This window comes from Dermochelys coriacea, chromosome 4, assembly GCF_009764565.3.
Source record: "Dermochelys coriacea isolate rDerCor1 chromosome 4, rDerCor1.pri.v4, whole genome shotgun sequence".
NCBI lineage: Eukaryota > Metazoa > Chordata > Testudines > Dermochelyidae > Dermochelys > Dermochelys coriacea.
In genome coordinates, this window is record NC_050071.1 from 97,060,527 (window position 1) to 97,081,778 (window position 21,252).

At 40.6% G+C, this 21,252-nt stretch overlaps 1 protein-coding gene across 3 annotated transcripts in view; it reads left to right on the top strand.

The window, feature by feature from the left end:
- Nucleotides 1-1,420: 1,420 nt before the first annotated feature.
- Nucleotides 1,421-21,252, top strand: part of KCTD8 (potassium channel tetramerization domain containing 8) — a 191,597-nt gene continuing 171,765 nt past the window's right edge. Inside the window, exons 1-3 of one of the 3 annotated variants that reach the window (XM_038398167.2) lie at nt 1,421-2,815; nt 12,909-13,009; nt 13,659-14,124. In XM_038398167.2, coding sequence (XP_038254095.1) covers nt 1,945-2,815; nt 12,909-13,009; nt 13,659-13,661 — 975 coding nt within the window. In that variant the 5' untranslated portion in view covers nt 1,421-1,944 and the 3' untranslated portion in view covers nt 13,662-14,124. Of the gene's footprint in view, nt 2,816-12,908; nt 13,010-13,658; nt 14,125-21,252 lie in introns of those variants that run through there. The other 2 variants (XM_038398166.2, XM_038398165.2) reach the window with 2 other exon arrangements.

The following is a 21,252-nucleotide window of genomic DNA, read 5'->3' on the forward strand; positions in this document are numbered from 1 at the left end:
CCCTTTCCTCTAGTTCATTCATTCTCAGGACCACTTATCAGTTTTACAAACCGACACTTAGTGGTCAAAATCACACTAAATCAAGACTTGTAAAAGTAGTACCAGAAATATTTGTAGTTTAATCTAAACTCAGTCACTCCTACCCATTCCTTATTTTTGTAAAATGAGAGATTGAGTTTTCTTATGGTCCTCTTTGACATTTCCAGTGCAGGCACTTGGTGATCAGTGCCCCCTATCAATTGGGTGAGAAATGCGAAAAAAAAATGGAATCTACCTGCTGCCTACTGGGTTTTGTACCCAAGCTCTCAAATTTCATTACCTCAATGGAGATCAATTCTAACTCCTTCTACTGTACAAAAATAGCTTGCGCCATGACACAACAGCACCACAAAAAATCTAGATGTGGCATGTGGATCCTGCCAGTTGCTGGCTCAATTTCCCAATTTCCATTACCTAAACGGAAAAAGAAAAGGAGTACTTGTGGCACCTTAGAGACTAACAAGGTGCCACAAGTACTCCTTTTCTTTTTGCCAATACAGACTAACACAGCTGCTACTCTATTACCTAAATAGAGAACAAGTCTAGCTACTCCTATTGTACTAAAAAAATCCCCCCAGACCTAGACATATCCATGCATAACAGGATGTAAATACCAAGATGTGGCACCTGCATCGAATTTTAGGTCTGAAAACCCCCAATTCTAATATACAACCCCTAATTCTAACATACAAATATCTACAAACATATGTAGAAACTCATTTTACACCAAAAAAATCTAGACCCCTAAATCCTTTCAGGACAGATTACAAATATATACATTGGGAACACTAATCCAGCCAGTTCTGGGCTCCCACTTTGCAAATTCCACGGCTTAAACAAACAGAGAACAAGTTTAGCTGCTCCTATACTAACAAAAATTTCAGACGGCAATGCATCTGGGTTCAAGGTGTCACCAAAACCTGGATCTTCATGGAACCGGCCATGGGGGGGGGGGGGGTCTAAATCACCCAAATTCCACTGCCTAAATACATAACATATTTAGCTGCTCCTACTGCACCTTGAAAATCTAGACCCTGATGCACCCCACTGAAACGGCACAGCAAAAGTTCAGACCTGGCTGCTGGATCCTGCAAATTTTAGCCCCAAAACCAGAAATAGAGAAGACCTATTGATTCTTCAGTTCCACAAAAAATAAAAAATCTGCCGCACTCCCAATACAGCCTGTAGCCTGCTGGCTCTGGTTAATATTTGGTTGCATACCTGCAGTTTTACAGGTTGAATTTAATAGCTGTGCAGCTTCTCCTAGCGGCGCCCCAGAATAATTTAGGCAGTGGAATGTAGGGGACTGGCAGGATCCGGGTTTTCCCCACTCCCAGTAAAACACCCTTCAGGTTGCCCCTTTAAGTGACAGCTGCCTGCAAAGTTCCAGCCACTTCTCCTTGCTGCCGGGGCTTGACGTCAGCGCGGCTTTCCCGAGCTGCGGCCGCTTGGGGCTGGGAGTTGCTGCTGCTCAGGCACAGCGGGCAGAGGCAGGGCTGCTCTTGCCGGGAAGGAGCTGGTCCCACACACCGCCCCTCGCACTCCTGCGGGCGGCGCGGCACGACAAAGGGGCTGCAGCGCCTTGGGAGAGCCCGCTAGCTGGGGCGCTGGGACTGGCGCCCAATTTGGGGGCAGGGAGCGGGGCCCACGCCTGGCAAGCCGCTTCCAAGGGAAGAGAGGGGGGGGGGCGGGGAGCGCTGCGCGGAGCCCCGCCCGGGGAGAGCCCTCCGCATGGGGCAGTGAGGGGGAGTAAGGGCGCGCCCCGGGGAAGTTCCCTGCAGCTGGGCCGCGGAGCCCGGGCGCGCACGTGGGGCCGAGCCCTCCAGCCGCGCGGAGCCCGCCGGAGCAGACGCGCGCCGTCCGGGCGAGGGGGGCTTGGAGACGCCCCCTCCGTCCACTGCAGCCATGGCTTTGAAGGACACGGGCGGCGGCCGCGCCATCCTGCCCATCAGTGACATGGGGTCTTCCCTCCCGGCGCCGTCCTGCTCGCCCTTCCCCGAGGTGGTGGAGCTGAACGTGGGCGGCCAGGTGTATGTGACCAAGCACTCCACGCTGCTCAGCGTCCCCGGCAGCACCCTGGCCAGCATGTTCTCCCCGCGCCGGGGCAGCCAGGCGGCCGCCAGGGAGCTGCCCAGGGACAGCCGGGCGCGCTTCTTCATCGACCGCGACGGCTTCCTCTTCAGGTACGTGCTGGATTATCTGCGGGACCAGCAGCTGGCCCTGCCCGAGCACTTCCCGGAGAAGGAGCGGCTGCTGCGGGAGGCCGAGTACTTCCAGCTGGGGGAGCTGGTCCAGCTGCTCTCCCCCAAGGTCACCAAGCAGGGCTCGCTCAACGACGAGGGCTGCCAGAGCGACCTGGAGGACAGCAACTCGCAGGGCAGCGGCGACCTCCTGCTGCGGGCGGCGGCCGGGGCCGCCCTGGAGAAGCGCTCGGGCTTCCTGACCGTGGGCTACCGGGGCTCGTACACCACGGTGCGGGAGAACCAGGCGGACGCCAAGTTCCGCAGGGTGGCCCGGATTATGGTGTGCGGCAGGATCGCGCTGGCCAAGGAGGTGTTCGGGGAGACGCTCAACGAGAGCCGGGACCCCGACCGGCCCCCGGAGAAATACACCTCCCGCTTCTACCTCAAGTTCACCTACCTGGAGCAGGCGTTCGACCGGCTCTCGGAGGCCGGCTTCCACATGGTGGCTTGTAACTCCACCGGCACCGCCGCCTTCATCAACCAGTACAGGGAGGACAAGATCTGGAGCAGCTACACCGAGTACATCTTCTACAGTAAGTTGCCCACCTGGCGGTCGTCCCAAGGGAGACAGGCCCAGGGGCTTGGGGTGCGTGTGGTAGAGCCGGCCGGTGGTTTCCTCCGCCAGGACTCAGCCCGGATTGCAGTGCCCGGTTCCGAATGAGATCTTGTGCATGCCTCAATGCAAAACCCTCCCTTATAAAATACTTTGAAATATTCACTCCTTCTCGCCCCCCCCCCCCAAGGATGGAGGAAGAGACTTGGCAGCATTTATTTAAAGATGTAGAAAAGGGCTAGCTCCCCCCCCCATCCTCCACCAGACAGATCAAATCCCACTTACTTTTGCTGCTGCTTTTGCTTTGTGGGGACAAAGCAAGGAAACTACCGCACTTTGGGGTGGGGGGCAGAGTCAAAGCAATCCTAACGGAGGCGCCTTTGGAAGAACAGGTTGTGGTCCCTCTGCTTCTAATTTGTTCCGATCAGACGCTGTTTCCCCTTTCAAAATGTCCATAGGATTGAACTAAACGCACTGTAGGAAGCAGCAGTCATTCATGAAAACTCCTAGTTTTACAATGCAGGTGTGTGAGTATTTATTTGTACCATATGTAAAAAGAGCTTAATCTGGAATTTGTAAGAAATTGATTCTGAATACAGTGCATAGGCACTGGGTAATAGCAGGGCTGGTGCTTGTCAGGTGTAATGACTAATGTTAGGAAGCTGGAGAGAGGTTCTGAGTGAATCCACGGTGTTTCCGATTTTTTTTTTTATCATACGTCAAAACCATAGGTATCGCCAGTCAAAAGCTGTCTAGAGTAACAACCACCAGCCTTGCTTTTATCTCTCTCTTTAAAGATGTACGTGAGTTTAGGAGAGAGCAGACTTTGAGGGTTTTGTTCAAGTTGGGCTTTGCAAAGATTTAAAACAGCAGTGCTGGAAGCAAGGAAGGGTTTTAATATTTTATCGCTATATTTCCTTCCGTTCTCATTAACTGCAAAGTAAACAGAGTCCATCTGGGCATGTTTTCAGTGAAGGATAGAACTGAACCGTGATCAACTTTCCAAAGGGTATCAAAGAAGAAAATTCCATGGCATGCACGCCTTAAACAATTCTTTTATAGTGTACTGTGGTACATTTCGTGTCTTTCGAAAATGGCAGAATGAAATGTGGACGTTTGTTGTTAGACTGCACACTTTAAATCGCACCAAGTGCACTATGTAGGACGATGATAGAGAGCGATTTGGACTAATGAGAACACAGCGGAATAGAAAACACCAAATCATTTGGCAGAGATTTTTTTTTTTCTTTCAAAGACACAAGAAGCCTTCAACCTTTTTAATGTGTTGGAGAGTTGAGTTAAAGCCTGTGGGAGAGAGAATCGTTTTCCATTCAGTGGCTCCTCCTGGGTTTGTGTGCTTTCATGCTTTTTGAGCACAGAGGGACTGTTTTAGTAAAACATCTGCCTGGGAGATTAGGAGGTGGATAGAACCACTTCTAACTTCTCCCCTAGTAAGGCTAAATGAAACAACCTGTTTTGCGTACAAAACTATAGCTGGGCAGAGTATTTAACAGCTTGCCATCAGAGGAAAATTGATTCAATAACGTATACTACACTGTGTTATGTAGATGGTCAGCACCATTCAGTCGCTGATTATCTTTCAATAAGATATATAACAGTGTGAATTAAACTGATATTTTTAAAATTAATTTCCAAGGTCTATCAAATCACACTGTTTTTAACTAAGACGACAAACACTGAGTTTTAGGAGGGCTTTCATTTCACTTTTCTGGATCGACTTTGTAAACTATTTTAATTATTGGTTTTCCCCCTCTGGGTGTGTGGTGGGGAGATGTGCCTCAATATTCCTAAAATATATAATAAATTTCCAATGGTTATAACTGAGACTGAAAATATCCAAAGGTTTTTTTTTTTCCAGAAATAGTTTCCCAAGTATGATGTAATTATATATTTCTGTGCATATTAATCTAATAAGAAAAGGAGTACTTGTGGCACCTTAGTCTCTAAGGTGCCACAAGTACTCCTTTTCTTTTTGCGAATACAGACTAACACGGCTGCTACTCTGAAACCTGTCATTAATCTAATAGTAATTTCTTAAAGATTAATAATCAAAAAAGCACACTGATTTTTATTCAAATGTGAAAAGACAAACAAATATTATGGTTCTATTAATTATATTTATTAATCCATATTTTTTTCTTAGAACTTTAAGATCTGTTCTTGTCCACTGAAGCATTGCAAAATTTAAATATTCATGACAAAGGAGTAATCTTTATTTTTAGTTCGGAATGTAACTTTACTTTTAAATATATCAGTTATGGTCTTGATTCTGTAAGCCTCATGTGGGTCATGAGAATCTTACACATGGAGGGCTTACAGGACAGACCCTACATTAAATTAAATGTCCCCTTAGGGTCAAATCCTGTCACAGTGAAGACAAGAGGAGTTTGCCTCTGACATCAGTAGGAGCTGGATTTGGCCATTAGTGCCTGATCCAGAATTATTTATTGTCCTCAAACTATTTGTAAAAAGAAAAGGAGTACTTGTGGCACCTTAGAGACTAACAAATTTATTAGAGCATAAGCTTTCGTGAGCTACAGCTCACTTCATTGGCTGCATACAGTGGAAAATATAGTGGGGAGACTTTATATTCACAGAGAACATGAAACAATGGGTGTTAACATAGAGACTGTAACAAGAGTGATCAGGAAAGGTGAGCTATTACCAGCAGGAGAGCGTGGAGAGAAGGGGAGAACCTTTTGTAGTGATAATCAAGATGGACCATTTCCAGCAGTTTACATGGACAGTAGGAGGAAAATAAACAAGGGAGGTTTCAGAGTAGCAGCCATGTTAGTCTATATTAGCAAAAAGAAAAGGAGTACTTGTGGCACCTTAGCGACTAACGAATTTATTTGAGCATAAGCTTTCTTGTTAGTTGCTAAGGTGCCACAAGTATTCCTTTTCTTTAAACAAGGGGAAATAGTTTTACTTTGTGTAATGACACATCCACTCCCAGTCTTTATTCAAGCCTAAATTAATTAGGCTTGAATAATTAGGCCTAATCACATCAGCCACACTATCAGAGGCTCGTTCACCTGCGCATCTACCAATGTGATATATGCCATCATGTGCCAGCAATGCCCCTCTGCCATGTACATTGGCCAAACTGGACAGTCTCTACATAAAAGAATAAATGGACACAAATCAGACGTCAAGAATTATAACATTCAAAAACCAGTTGGAGAACACTTCAATCTCTTTGGTCACTCAATTACAGACCTAAAAGTGGCAATTCTTCAAAAACAGACTCCAATGAGAGACTGCTGAATTGGAATTCATTTGCAAACTGGATATAATTAACTTAGGCTTGAATAAAGACTGGGAGTGGATGTGTCATTACACAAAGTAAAACTATTTCCCCTTGTTTATTTCCCCCTTCTACTGTTCTTGTCAACTGCTGGAAATGGCCCACCTTGATTAACACTACAAAAGGTCCCGTGTTCCCCCCCCCCCCCCCGCTCTCTTGCTGGTAATAGCTCACCTTTCCTGATCACTCTTGTTAGTCTGTATGGTAACACCCATTGTTTCATGTTCTCTGTGTATATAAAATCTCCCCACTATATTTTCCACTGTATGCATCCGATGAAGTGAGCTGTAGCTCACAAAAGCTTATGCTCTAATAAATTTGTTAGTCTCTAAGGTGCCACAAGTACTCCTTTTCTTTTTACGGATACAGACTAACATGGCTGCTTCTCTGAAACTATTTGTAGTTCTTTGTTGGGTGATTTTCATAATGTTTTGTTTTGGATTATGCAGTGTGTTGTATGTTACTGTAAAGACCAGTGCTCTGTTTTACATCATTGGGCAAATTAATCATTGGTGTAACTCCATTGGCTTCGGTGTAATTATATGAGTGATGAATTAGACTTCATTGTAATTTTTTATTTTGTTTTGTATTTTTCCATTCTTTTTTATTTGTAAAAAGAACGTGGTTAACTTTTTTTAAAAAAAATGACATTTCAACTTAAAAATTCTCCTCCTGTTGGAGGGTTTTCTCTTTTTACCTACTGTTGTTAAAAGTAACACCCAAGATTCCTACAGGTGAAAGAAATTAATGAAAAATGCTTTCCCTATTTTTTTCCAGTTTGGTTTATGCATTTGACAGCACTTTGTTCAGAATAATTTTATGGTTTCTTTTGTATAGTTAGACAGTTTTCCCTACTGGTTGCCTTTCACACAGCAACAGGGGAGAGGAAAAAGTTTTGTAAAATCACAGAAACTGGCAGAGGGAAAAAAGCATAGTGAACTACCTGAAACTACTTTTAAATCGTTTTTTTTAAACTATTTTTCAGATTGATGGTGTAATTAACACCTTCTGTTAAACAGAGTAGTTTGATTGGTTACATTGCTTTAGAAATGTAAAGGCTAAGCTTGTGCTTGGCCCAGGCGCAGTATGCAGTGCGGGAATGGTTATCCCTTGCACCCCTGCCTTTGTGCTACTCACCATGAGTGGAAGGACTACTCAGGGCTAATGTATTTGCTGGCACTAGATTCTCCCAAAGGAGGGGAGAAGCTGACATGGTCTCATCCCCTCCTTACCCACAAGCCGAGCTGGCTGGGCATAGAAAAGAGTGGATACTGCAGTCTCTTCAAATATGGCGCAGCAGCCACACTTTTGCTGTGCATGCTGGAACCTGAGGAGGAATTGGGGCTGCTACAAGGGCGATTTCCCCAGAACTCTCACTGAGGAGGCTGGTAGTAGTCACACCGCACTCAACACAGAGCTGTGCCCTAAAGGTACAAGAGCCCTTCATGTTTTCACAACTAAAGCACTAGAATAGTTGAATCTTATTCTGTTACAAAGTTTTGTGTTTGTAATTTTTTTTTGTCTCACATCTGAATATTAATTTGGTGTTATGTAGGAAAGAAGCGTAATTTCCTGTTACATATTCACACTTTCATCTTTCAACTACTTAAAAAATGCTTTAGCTATCTTGTTGTTCATGTTAGTCTCAGATTTACTAGGCTCACTGTTAATAATTATACACTAATCATATAATAGTGTCACAGACCTCAGGATTTGTTGACTGTTTATTTGTAGATTGTGGACCTTTAACTGTTTTCTAGGAATGACACTGATTACTAAAATATACTGATCCATTAGATTAGTGAGAATTATACTTCCAAACAGCTTCCTTAGGGTCAGATCCAGCCCTTGGATACATAGGGAACTACTGATGTAAGTTTGAAGGCAGAATTTCTCCTTCAGCCTGTACCTTGAATGTGAATGTGTCTCAGCTCTGAAAAGTGCTCAGCAGATCTGCTTCTTGTATTACAAGTTGTATCTGTTTTAGTAATCCAAAATAAGTTATTACTTTTTAATTCATATTGGCACTGCAAAGCCCATACAGCTACAGGAGAGTGGACCGCTTTTTTTCCTCTAATACATTGAGTACAATCCCCCCCATGAAAGTTAACTTCCAAGTATAAAACAGAATTTATCCATCTCCCTCATACCCCAGATGACACCAGAGTGACACAGCTTACTATGTATAATGATGCATACACATGGGATTAGGGAGAGAGAAAGAAGGGGCCTCCTTGGCTTCTTCTCTGCAGGACACTTCCAAGCTGTCGTCCAAAAGTGTTGATTAAGTGTCTGGTTTTACATAGTATGTGATCACCATTGCCCTACTCCTCCCGTTGCCTCATTTCACAGGGTGCACCACTCACTGCTGGTCTGGCTCCTCCTTCTGGTTGCTCTGGGGATTCGCTCTTGAGGTCAATCCCCCCTTTGTGGTTTGTATGTCATCATCCTGTCTCTCCCTCTGGTCTTTAGCCCCTCTGTCAGTTGCAGGAATCACAGTGTCCTCTTCGTGACTCAGGCCTCCGGCTAGGTCATTCAGTGTTCCTCCCTTCTGGGGTAACACAGTTCCTTCATCCTAGCAGTCCTATGCACTTTTCCTTTTCACTGCCCCACAGTACCACTCTCTCAGTGGCTGGCAGGGGAGCCCAGGCCCACCCTCCTCTCCAGGTTCCAGCCCACGGACCCTCAGCTCAACAGTCATGGGCTTTCCTCTACCAACCTTTACTGATACTTCCCTGGACGGCTTCTTGCCACACCTGGTTCACCTTCTCTCTCTGCTTATACCAGCTCCTAACCCTCCTCTCAGCGACTGGCTGCTGCCTACCTTCCTGCTGCCTTTCCTAGTAACCCCCATCTGTTTCCAGCTACCTGGCTTTATACAGGCCCCACCTGTTCTTGCACAACGGAGCCTGCTCTCAATTAGTTCCATGCTCCCTGGCTGCTCCTCCTTGTGCAACCTGTGGAGTTAATTGGCCTGCTTGGCCATTTGTGTATAGGCGTGACTACCTGCCCTTTCCTGGTTACTATATGCATCCAGTCCACCAGCCAAGTCCAGTAAAAAGAATAATTTATAATAGGCTATCAATCCAAATTTATAAGTATTTATTAATGACTTAAAACCACTATCTGAAAGGACAGATAAATAAATACCAAATGGAAAAAAGGTACTGATAACTGATGATCCATAAATTTTAAAATATGGAAAAATAGCTACAATGTAAGTAATAGTAGGATATATGGAATGGATCAATACTCTGAAATCACTACTTGTCATTGAACATAAGCCATCATATCTGCAGTGGCATATAAAATGAGTTTACAAAAATTTTCTTTAAAATTTTAATCTCTCTCAATTCCTAAAATTTTTAAAAGATCATAATTTCCTTCACTCCATTTGCCACGAACCCCAACTACGAGACCAAAGATGTGGGCATTTGTACCTCCCGTTAGTTTCTTAATATCTTCCTCCAATTTGAGGTAATAGCCCACAAAGAGAAGGTTGCCTTTCTCCAGACTATCAGCATTATCCTCCCAGCGAATTGTAACATCCACCACCACAGTATCTCCTTTTTATAAAAACAATATCCGGCTTTCTCAAATTTCCTTCTTTAGCTCTCAATTGAGGTTCTACTATTGATTTCCACCCCAATTTGCATATCTTATCTACTACTGCAGAAACTACCCTATTATGTCGTCTTTAGTTTTAGCATCTTTAGTTTTAAAACATTGTCCAGATATGTGGTATTGTCTCCCTAGCCTTACCACACCATCTACAGGTGGCATTTAATCCTTCTCTACCTCTTGCCAATGTTTCCCTTGTAGGGTAAACATTAGCCCTAAGATATAATGCAGCAATCAATGAGGAGGATTTAATCATACAAGAACTTTTCAAAATTGAGTTACTAATTACATCATTTTAAAAATACTTAATACCTACCCCTGGCACCTCAACCCACACCATCTAAAAAATTCCTCCTCCCTCCATTTCTTAGAATTTGGTGTTGCTGCACTAAGAGTCAACATTTTATCACATAAATTTTCTCCAGCATAAATGTAGGATAAATCTACCCAATTATCTTTAGACACAATATATCTTCGCCATTTGCAGATAAGCGTGTTGGGTAGTTGTACACTAAATTTGGTTAATGCAAGTCCTCCATCTCTTCCCCTTGCAAAAAATAATCCATTGATGGTACTTTGTGGGAGATGTAAAATCTGTTTAGCTATTTTCCTAACTAAAACATCCAGCTCATATAAAAGATAAAAAAAAAAAAGGGGCTCAATTAAAAGTAAATTATAAAATAGCACAGGTAAAATATACATTTGTAAAATCATCAGTTTTTGGGTAGGTTTAAGAGGAGTCTTACTTAAACTCTCATTCCATTCAATCAATTTGTCCTTAAGAGAGATTCCTCCAATCCCTATCCAAGGATCTATCCTCGCCCCCAATTATTCTCCTGGATGTACATAATTGATAATTTCAGAACCCATTTTCCAGTTATCCTTGGGGTTAATCACACAAGTCTCATATTTTGCTAATATGTGAAATCCCTTAGTTTTTTTTTCATATTAACCCGAAGATTGTTTTTTGCAGAAATACAGCAAATGCCAATGATGTGACACTATTCCCTGGAACATAACATCCTGAGCCCTCGGTTTCCAGCTTAGTTAACAAAGGATCCATGGCAATATTAAATAAAATAGGAGATAAAGGGTTGCCTTTTTAACCCCACTCCTTATTAAAGTAGACTCAGTGCTCTTCTCACCCACCCAAACCCTTGTAGTGCAGTTATCGTATAGGTTCCTTATAATTTCTATAATGTGCTCATTTATCCCAAACCTCCTCAGGCTGGACATAATATGTCCATATCCCACCGAATCAAATGCCTTAGCCATATCCACAAATACTATGGCTAATTCCTCTCCATTCCACTTTGCTTCCTTTCTCAAATTGTCTAAAATTGAGATATTCTCTTCACATCCTGGAAAACCTTGTTGTCTATTGCAAATTTTGACTGCAGAACCTATTGTCAGTGGCCTCCAGGAGAATAGTTTCGTTATTTCTTCCTCAATTTGCACTTTGGGAATGAAAATAGTTCTATTTTCTTTAAAAATATCTGGAACCTGCCTATTTAAAAAACGTATATTAAAAATTTTCATGAGAATTAAGGAGTCCAGGTTAAAAATATCCCATAAATCGTTCACTGTTGGTTTATCTGGGCCAGGAGCACTATCTTTACGAATCTCTCTCAGGGCCTCCCTAGTTTCATCCACCAAAATAGGACTCCATAATAAATAATTATCAACTCTTTCACTGGCAGGGGGCCATCCTATTATACTTCTATGTCCAATTTTTTCCAATTTATCTACATAATATGTCTCATCTTTGAGGGGAATATTACATTTACCCCTATCTGGTTCTCCCATAATTACATGTGCTAATCTTCTTCTTTTATCCTTAACAAATAATTGTAGGTAAAATTTGTATCTAGCCTTCTTAGTGGCATATCTCCGAATGGTGTTAGACTCTTTCTATCACCCACCCCTCCATTCCCTTTTCTTCTATTATCATTCATCTCCTGTTGCTCCTCGTATCTACTCGTATCTGTCCATATCAATGAGTAACAAACTTTTCCACCATTGCCCACCCAACGCATTTTAATCTGTTTTTCCTTTAATAAAATTTCAATTTCCTCTAGGCTATTCAATATTTGTCCAGCTTTCCTACTTTGTCTCCCTTGCCTACATACCTTCCCCATCTTGTCCACATACGGATGCTTCTTTAGTGGCAAGATTTTCTCTCTGAGGCGGAACTTCCAATATATTCTCTTCATTGCTATCTACCTCTCCCACTTAATCGATAACTCTATCTTTCTTAATCTTTCTCTTAGCCAATTCATGCCTTTTATCTGAAATTTGTTTTAGTCTTTGTTTTAATTCACTTTCAATACACTTATTTATATTCCTTTTCCCTACATATTTGGTCTCCAATTTAATAAGCAACTCAATCTCATGATCAGTCCAAATCCGAGATCGAGAGCAAGTATACTCTCTAGTCTTACTCCTAGCCACTATATTTTCTTTTCTCTGTTCATTTCTAATTGCGGGATGCATGTGTCTACAATGCTGGCTTAGGCCCTATTTAGTATGGAAAGCCATCGCACAACTTGAGCAGATATAGCCCTTCACTGGGGTATCCACTTCCCTGGGCATGCACTTGGGGTAGTGGCATGCTATATTCTGGAATTGAGAGGATTTTCCATGCTTTTTGAGACTACTCTAATGGCCTTACTTTTGTGTACTACATTAATATGTTTTGCCCATTTTCCAAATATAGCTAAAATCTGTGGGCAAATGGGACAATTAAAACAATCGACGGGATATTCTAGATAAAAAAAACTCCATCTTTCTATGAGCTATTATTTTAATAAATTTGGTAAATTCATTAAATGATCTGTATCTATATTGTTAAAAACAGTAGTTAAATTAGTATTAAAATGTCCAGATTCTTTAAAATACGGATCTTCAAATGCATTTAAATACTCAAAGCCAGGATTAAAATTGTCCACATCTAAATTATTAGAAGTGTCATTAGTAAAAACCATAGGTAAAAATGATAAAACATCATCCGCCTGGTCCTTACCTATCAATTCAATTTCCTCAACTCCCATTTCATTTTCAATAGGGAGGTCTCTTTTCTCAGACTCGTGAGAAATCCACTCATTAAAAAATGTCTTGTCCATAGGTCCAGCAACCCGAATTACTCCCCTAATATATTTAACACAGCCAGCTGGGGCATCAAAGCTGGCAGCGGGGGCGTTGTTTACCCGGTCCAGCGCCAATCCGGTATGTAAATTTTTTTTTTTCCCATTGTTAAAAGATATAACCCTTATCAGGGGGAAGCTAACCCTTACCAGGGGGATTCAACCTGTACATGGGGGAGGCTACGCTTACCAGGGGGAAACTATCCTTACCAGGGGAGCAGATTTTGTTGGGGCTACCCACCCCAGTCCCTTCCCTGACAGTGCTGTGTGCTGTGGACACCTCATCACATCCTACAAAAGTGTTTTTCATTTTGAAAGAGTAGGCCAAAGTTAGTTCTTTGCTTGAAATGATTACAGGCAGCTCAGTACAGAGATCCTGGTTGGTCACTTTTTAGATAAAGCGTACAACTTGCATTTTGAGCTGTCTGACTTCTTTGTTTTTCTTGGTGCTGTTGTGTAATATGGGATTGCCTCCACATGCTATTACTGTACCTTCTTCTGGAAAATCTAATTGGTCTTAATGGATTTCACATTTAACATCTCCTACTCAGTCTGAATTATGGGTGTTGAGAGCATGGTGCTCAGCTGGAAGCTGTCTCTTCTGAGTTGACCTGTTTTATTATAAGAAAGATCCAGTAATGCCTCATGAAAAACTTTGAAATTTTTTCTGTTTTAGATATTTTTGTTTTACCTAAAACATTTTCTGCTTTCCTGTTTTCATTTGTTATTAGTGACACTTTCATGGATTTATGTTGCTTATTTTCCACCTGAAGATAACCCTCTGTGAGATCACTGTGGTTTCTGTGGAAATTGTCACAAACAAGTGATAATGACTTCATAATCAGCAGGGAATAACCAGCAGGAGGAGATGAACTTTTAGGAACCAAATACTGTGTTTTTATAAAGATAGTCCTTTTTGTTTTCATAATGGGGGGGAAAAAAAGAGAAGAAAAAACACAGTGCACTTTTCCCCTTTTAAAATGTCACTTTGATAAAATATTATGTGAGGTGTCAGCTTCTCTTAAAGTGCCAAATCTACAGCTCAGTAGCTTGCATGAGTGCCTGGGGGGGGGCGGATCAACAGAGATCTCCAGGGCCCTTTCCAGGCCAAAGAGTGATAGCCGAGTCATTCAGTGGTGGTTTCTCTAATCAAGAGAAAAGGCTAAAGTAGCCTCTTATGTGGCATCATCTTGGGAGAGAAGACAGGTAGATCCACATAGATGTAGATCTTTTGGCTCCACTCTCGGGTAATAAATTGGTGATGGTAGTACTAACTCCCTCACCGATGTTTGCCTGCATCTAAAACCGACCAAGCTTGAAAACAATTCAAAAATTTCTGATCATGTCAGGATCTAGGCTTGTTGGGTCTGTAAGACAGTTGCGCAGGACCATAGCCAATTTTATCAGTCTCCTAGCTTTTAGAAAACCAAAGCAAAGCAATTTATTGAATATCCTGCCATGCAGTGGTGATAGCTCACACCTTGATTCAGTCTAAAAATAAATAAATGATGCCTTTTCTATCTCTTGTCATTCTTCCCAAACATAAGTCTCTGAATGCAAAGAGATGATCAAACTGTGCACCCGTAAATTGCTGTTATAGGAAAATTATTTCTTTTTCTGCCACCTTAAACAAACCAATAGTATATCTTACCCAATCCAGCATTCTGGGACATTAATTTCACTTGTTAGTCAAATAAGATGTAGATTTGGTTTATGTATTGATTTCAAACCATGCAAGAATAAAGAATATTAGTATGTATTTTTAAAGTATGTTTTTATAGTTGATTCATTGTTTTTATAATAAATCTGAGCTCCTCTACAAATGGTATGTCATTGTTGCAGTTAAAACTGTATCATGAACCTTTAAATACTGTTATACTTTAATAAAAGCAAGCAAGACCCATGAGCTGTGGTTTTTTGTTTTTGTTTGTTTTTTTTTTTTAACAAGATGTTGGTAAGGTCTAGCTTTGATACCTTCCGTAATAAAGTCATATTTAAAAATATGGTATGGTCACCCCCTAGGTTGGAGAGGAGTGGAGCTGTTGTGAGTCTAATCTCTGATTTTATTTTTTAAAATGACTGGGAAAACCTTTTTTATTTGCATACTGTAGGTAAAGAAAGGTATTAGGTGACCAATATGTATGTTAAGTCATTTTTATCTGTGGTACTGGAAGCCATGGGAACACTGGTTTTGATGCCATTCCAGAAATGTACTGCCTGTGGATGACTCTACCACTGGGAATAAAGCTAGAATGTCGGAGAAGCTGCCTTTGCTGGATTTGTAACATTTGCTGGATCTGTAACATCTTGTAGAACTGCTTCTTGATGTCGGATCACTTCAGTGTCTTTTGTAAGGATTTATTTATCACGATACTTTCAGGGAAACTTTTACTTTTCCCTAGAGGAGTGCGCAAACCATATTTATATTTTTATTGAAAACATGAACTTCTACTAAACTACTGCTCAGACCCTGAGAGATTACTATAAACAAACCAGTTTTTTTCTTGAAAACATGACAATATCCATAATTTTAAATGGTCTTTAGAAAAATAGGTTACTATAACAAACTTTCACTATTATGTTAGTTATCTCTGTACCTGCATGATAGCTGCTATTCTATTACTGATCCTTCCGTGTGCCACAAATGCTAAATGTACCACATTATGAAGAGAATCTGTGAGGTGAACAAATATTCACTAGGGATTAGATAGAATGAGACCATAAATATAAATTTACTCAGCTTGTGATACAATCCCATGGTTAAACACAAGTCCCCCAAAGTGAAAGACTAATGTGTTTAAAGCAACATACCAGACTGATTATTATGCCACTTTCAAAGATGCTAACAGTATTTTTGTTTTGCGGTCATTGGAAGATAGCTAAATACAGGCTTCCCCAAGCCTCCCTCCCTGGCCATCCTTAACAAACACTAACACGGTTTGGGCAAAGAGACCATAAATATGTAAGAACTTTTGCCCATTTCATCAGTTTAAAGGATAGATCTTCAGCTGTGTCTGAGCTCTAAGATGAGGAGGGAGAACAAAAGTGGCTGTGTGCATCTTTTACACACCCCCAATCTCAAGGACTGTTCCAGACCAGTTTGGCCCCTGTATCATTCAAAGCCAGTTTAGGACTGAGCTAGATTATTTCAATTTGTAGCAGTCCCCAAGGTGCTAGTCCCCCACCAGAGCTATGTACAGGGGCCACAGTATGAGGCAGGATCTGGACCAAAGTTACCAGTCCACCTCCCCGTTTTCCAAATTGAATATTTTTTTTGTAATCCCGTTTAATTGTTGAAAATACTCGTAGACACTACATGGGATAACATCCTAGCCATGCACATAAACAGTCTGATAGATTAATTTCCAAAATGATCCCAGCCTTTATTTCCTTAGAGAGCAGGAATCCTGAAGTCCCTCTAAAACCACGCTCATTTGCAAACTGGGCCAGGCCCAAACAGGGTTGCCAATTTTGGTTGGATGTATTCCTGGAGGTTTCATCACATGACGACATAATTAATTAATCTTTAATTCCTGGAAGCTCCAGAACAATCCTGGAGGGTTGGCAACCGTAGGTCCAGTGGCAGAGTATGTTACATTTCAACCTTAAAAATGTTATGAGGTTAGGTTGAACGAACCAAAAGTATCACACTGTGTTTCTGGGAAAGTGTTTGATTGTAGTTTTGATTAAAAAATTGTGTGTGCTTTTTGAGGAAAAAATAATTTGCTTTCTTCTTAAAATTCATATGCTGGTTGAACGAACAAAAAAAACCCATATATCCAAACTGAAGTTGTCATAACTAGCACAGGGTCAATACTCTTATTTGCATATTGTGTGTATTTGATTGTGGTTTTTTTATTTTTATTTTAATCAACTAAATATCACTGTCCTTTTTAGGTTTTGCATCCTATATAATCATTAAGGATTATAGAATTAATTTACTCATGCAGTTTTTCCTTAACTTAAATGAGTCTACTCCCATAAGTAGGATCTAATAACGGGTGAAATTCAGTCCTATGTAAATGATCAGCAAAAAGCATATGCAACACTTAAAACCTCAAATTAGGACTTCATTAAGATTTAAGTGGTGTATAGGTCTGTTTCAGTTCTCCCTGCAAGGGGACATTTTAACGCTCGTGAGTGAGCGTTTGCATGATAGAATCCAATGTCTATTACTTAATTGGTATTCTTGCTTGGATTTGAGTAATTCTGGAGAAGAGGAAGGTTCAGTTTCTTAATTGTTTTTAATATATAGCCATACCAGGCAGGGGCCAAGCAGTGATAATTTTAATGTTTGTAGTAATTATGTCAATAATTTTTAATGGCTTTAACTAATATATGGGAACTAATGAATAAGGTCTGTTTCATAAATATGGACAGACCATTTTGGGGGAGCAATATTGGATAGAAGAATACACTGATTCCCACTGCAGAATGTTGACAAACTCTCATGTGTCTTCATTTCTACAAAGACTTTAAGGTATAAAGCGTGTATATATAGAAAAGTGTCACACCCACACTGACATCAATGAGAATTTCACATGTACAGCAAAAGGAGAATAAGCCCGCCTTGTTATCAATAATCATTTCTATCAAACGAAACTTCTCCTATTTTATCTTCCAGACATTATATGCATCTGATTATTCAGATGTCTGTAAAACTGTTTGAGTGCTGCATAACTAGAGATGGAAGAAAAAAGTTTGTTGCTACAATTCATATTGTGCCAATGTGATGACTTACTTCTTATGACTGGAGCTGTTCAAAACTGAGAATTTTTGTAAAACAACACACACAAGCTTTTTGCTTTGAAAAATGTTGGAATCTGAATATTTTTTTGGCTATCTGTATTTATGACACTTCACTTATGAGGGGAGTCAGTATGGGAAAACCATAGATAATTTATCTATCATATAAGTTAAAGATAGGAAAGATGTACTGGGTCATATAGAACATTTTTCTGAAAACACAAGCTAGTGCCCTATTGTATTAGGGTTTTGTTCAATCTAGTTTTCCAATCTACCATTCCATCACTTCCTATGGGAGACTGTCATCCAGCCTAATAGATCTTACTGAAAATCTTAGTATTTTTTTTTTTCCTGAAGGTTAATTTTTAATTTTGTCCTTTTTTAAAAAAAAATTTCATTATTCTACTTTGGTTGGTCAGAGTAAATCAAGCTGGCGGGAGCAAACACAAGAAGTAGCCTCAGCAGATACTGCAGTATCATCTGGGGGAGGAGATAGGGTCCAACATAGGCCTCATCTCCAGGGGGTGACCACCACCTTCTCTAACATGACACCTGCAGACCAACCCATTGTTGGCTCTGCTGCTGTGTTGTATCCTGTCCCCTACTCTTTGTTTGTCTTGTCTATTTAGAGTGTGAGCTCTTTGGGGAAGGCACTGTTGGTTTCTCTGCACAGTGCCTAGCACAAAGGGGTCATATTGTCACAGCTGGCCCCTGGGCACCATCGTTATACTTGTATTAAAAATAATAATACTCCTGGTTATAGTCTTTGTACTCATTTAAATAATTACTCATCATAGTTGGTATTTACACCCTTCTAATATTTATATTTCTCTTCCTCCCTATTAACAATTTGTTAGATAAGACGTGTATTTAATTCTTTTAATATCCTCATACTTCAGAAGCCTCAATCTCTGACCATTTTCATTCTTTCCTGAAACTTCTTCAGTTTTTCCAGTGTCTCTGTGGGAAATAACTAAATGCAATATTCTACGTGCAGCTGCTCCAGGACTATAGAGAGAGGTACTGTTATGTCCCTGTTCTGTCCTATGGCACCACTGTGTACACAGTTGTAATTGCATTGGGCTTTTCTGCTGTCACATTGTAAACTTCTTCTATCTAATCTGCTGTCCATTATCTTCCCTAGCTCACTTTTCAGCATTACTGCTTTCTAGGTTCCTCCCTAATATTGTGTGTGGTTTTTCTAGGGCTGTCAATTAGTTGCAGCTAATGCTTGCGATTACCTCAAAACAAATTAACTAGACTAAAAAAATCATCATGATTAATCACAGTTTTAATTGCACTGTTAAGAAATAATAATACCAATTAAAATTTATTATAAATATTTTGGGTGTCTTTCTACGTTTTCAAATATATTGATTTCAGTTACAACACAGAATACAAAGTATACAGTGCTCACTTTATATTTTTAATTTCAGATATTTGCACTGTAAAAAAGAGTATTTTTCAATTCACCTCATACAAATACTGTAGTGCAATCTTACAAATGTAGAATTATTTTTTTGAAATAATTGCACTCAAAACCAAAACATTGTAAAACTTTAGCACCTACAAGTTGAAGCATGAAGGGGCATACAAATGTTCAGCAAATCTGGCATGTGAATATCTTGCTATGCCGACTCCAACAGTGCCGTGTTTTCACTTTCATGTGACATTGTAAATAAGATGCAGGCAGCATTATCTCCTGTAAATGTAAACAAACTTGTTTGTCTGAGTGAACAGCTCAAAAAGAAGTAGAACTGAGTGGACTTGTTGGTTCTAAAGTTTTATTTTTGAGTTCAGTTCTGTAAAAAACCTGAATAATTCCACACTGATAAGCTGTACTTTCATGATAAAGAGATTGCACTATAGTACTTGTATAAGGTGAACTGAAAAAATACTATTTCTTTTATTTTTAATAGTGCGAATATTTGTAATTAAAATAATATAAAGTAAGCACTGTATACTTTGTATTCTGTGTTGTAATTGAAATCGATATTTGAAAATGTAGAAAAAGATCTAAAATTTATAAATTTGGTATTCTATTACTGTGTAACAGTGCAATTAAAACTGTAATCACAAATGTTGTGATTAATTACAATTTATTTTTTTAATTGTTCGAAAGCCTTAATCTTTTCATATTATTTTTCCTCAGAGATATGGGGCTTTTAAATCATTTTTATTGTATTTTTGCAATTTGAATCTCATTTTGAGCTTGATTCTGCTACCTGCCTGTTGAGTAGCACTCTACATCATGAGTCGTCCCATTGATCTTAAAAAATGATTTTTCAGTGGTGACAAGTTCCAGTATGGGTTATAAGTGGTGATAAACCTCAACCTTCTTTAGGATCCTTATTGCAAGATAATTTTATGATGGCATGGTACCTTGTGGTTTTTTTTGTTTGTTTTTTGTTTTTGTTTTTGTTTTGTTTTTTTTAAAATCTGGGCCACAAATCTTCTTAAGTATGGAGTTGCTGATTAGGATTATTCCCACTTCTGTCTTCTGAAAACTTTCATCCAGAGCTTGGCTCAGTTCGATAATTGGTACTGAGTTCCTGGGTCTCTTCTTAGTGAGAAGTACCTGTTGGCTGTGTACTTGTTTCACTTCTGCTCTTTCTAAAGGTTCTGATCTTGCTTGATATCACATTGCCTCATCGTTCCTTATTTCCCATTTGTATCTGCTCTCTGGTTTTAATTTGTGACATCGCTCTTGTGGATTTGTTTTCTTTCAGCTAAGTCTGTAGTTCACAGATAAGTATAGATCATTCATAAATAAAGCTTATTAATTGCCTCCTCTGCTACTCATAATATCTTAGTGTGCCCAGTCAGAGTAAAACTTTGTTTGCTCGCTCTCTGTCTCTCTCTCTCTCTGTTGATGGCTTTGGAGCTGATCCTGTGAAATACTCAGTACCTCTAGCATTGTGTTCAGTACCCTCAGCCTTCATTCACTTCAAAGGGGGACTGGGCCAGGCCTGGGGTGCTGCTATTCTCCCATAGACTAGCAGGTGTGGTGAAGATGCTCTGTGCCGATGGGAGAGAGCTCTCCAATTGGCATTAAAAACCTACGCCTGTGAGCAGCATAAGCTCTCCTGCCAACATAGCGCTGTGCACACTAGCACTTATGTCGGTGTAACTTATGTCGCTTGGGGGGTGGAATATTCACACCCCTGCATGACATAAGTTTTGCCAACATAGGCAGTAGAGTATATGTAGTCTTAGGTAAGCATATAAATCCTTTCCTGTGATGGGGTGTATAAACCCCACCCTGCCAGTTACTAAGGGGACTACAGCTTATTGGTGGACTATCAACAGCTGGCATAAAAGCCTGCAGACCAAGCAGAACGGGCTGCTGTCAGGGAGTCTGAGGCCATGTCTACATCTGTGCTGCTGCAGCACCAGAACATGGGTGCATGCTGCATTGATAAAAGAGGTTTTCCTATCTATGTAGGTAATGCACCCCCCTTCCCTAGCAGCGGTAGCGAGGTGGATGGAAGATTCTTTCAATTTGCACCTACTCTGGGGGTTAGGTTGGCTTAACTGCAGTGCTTGGGGTGTGAATTTTTCACACCCTTGACCACTGTA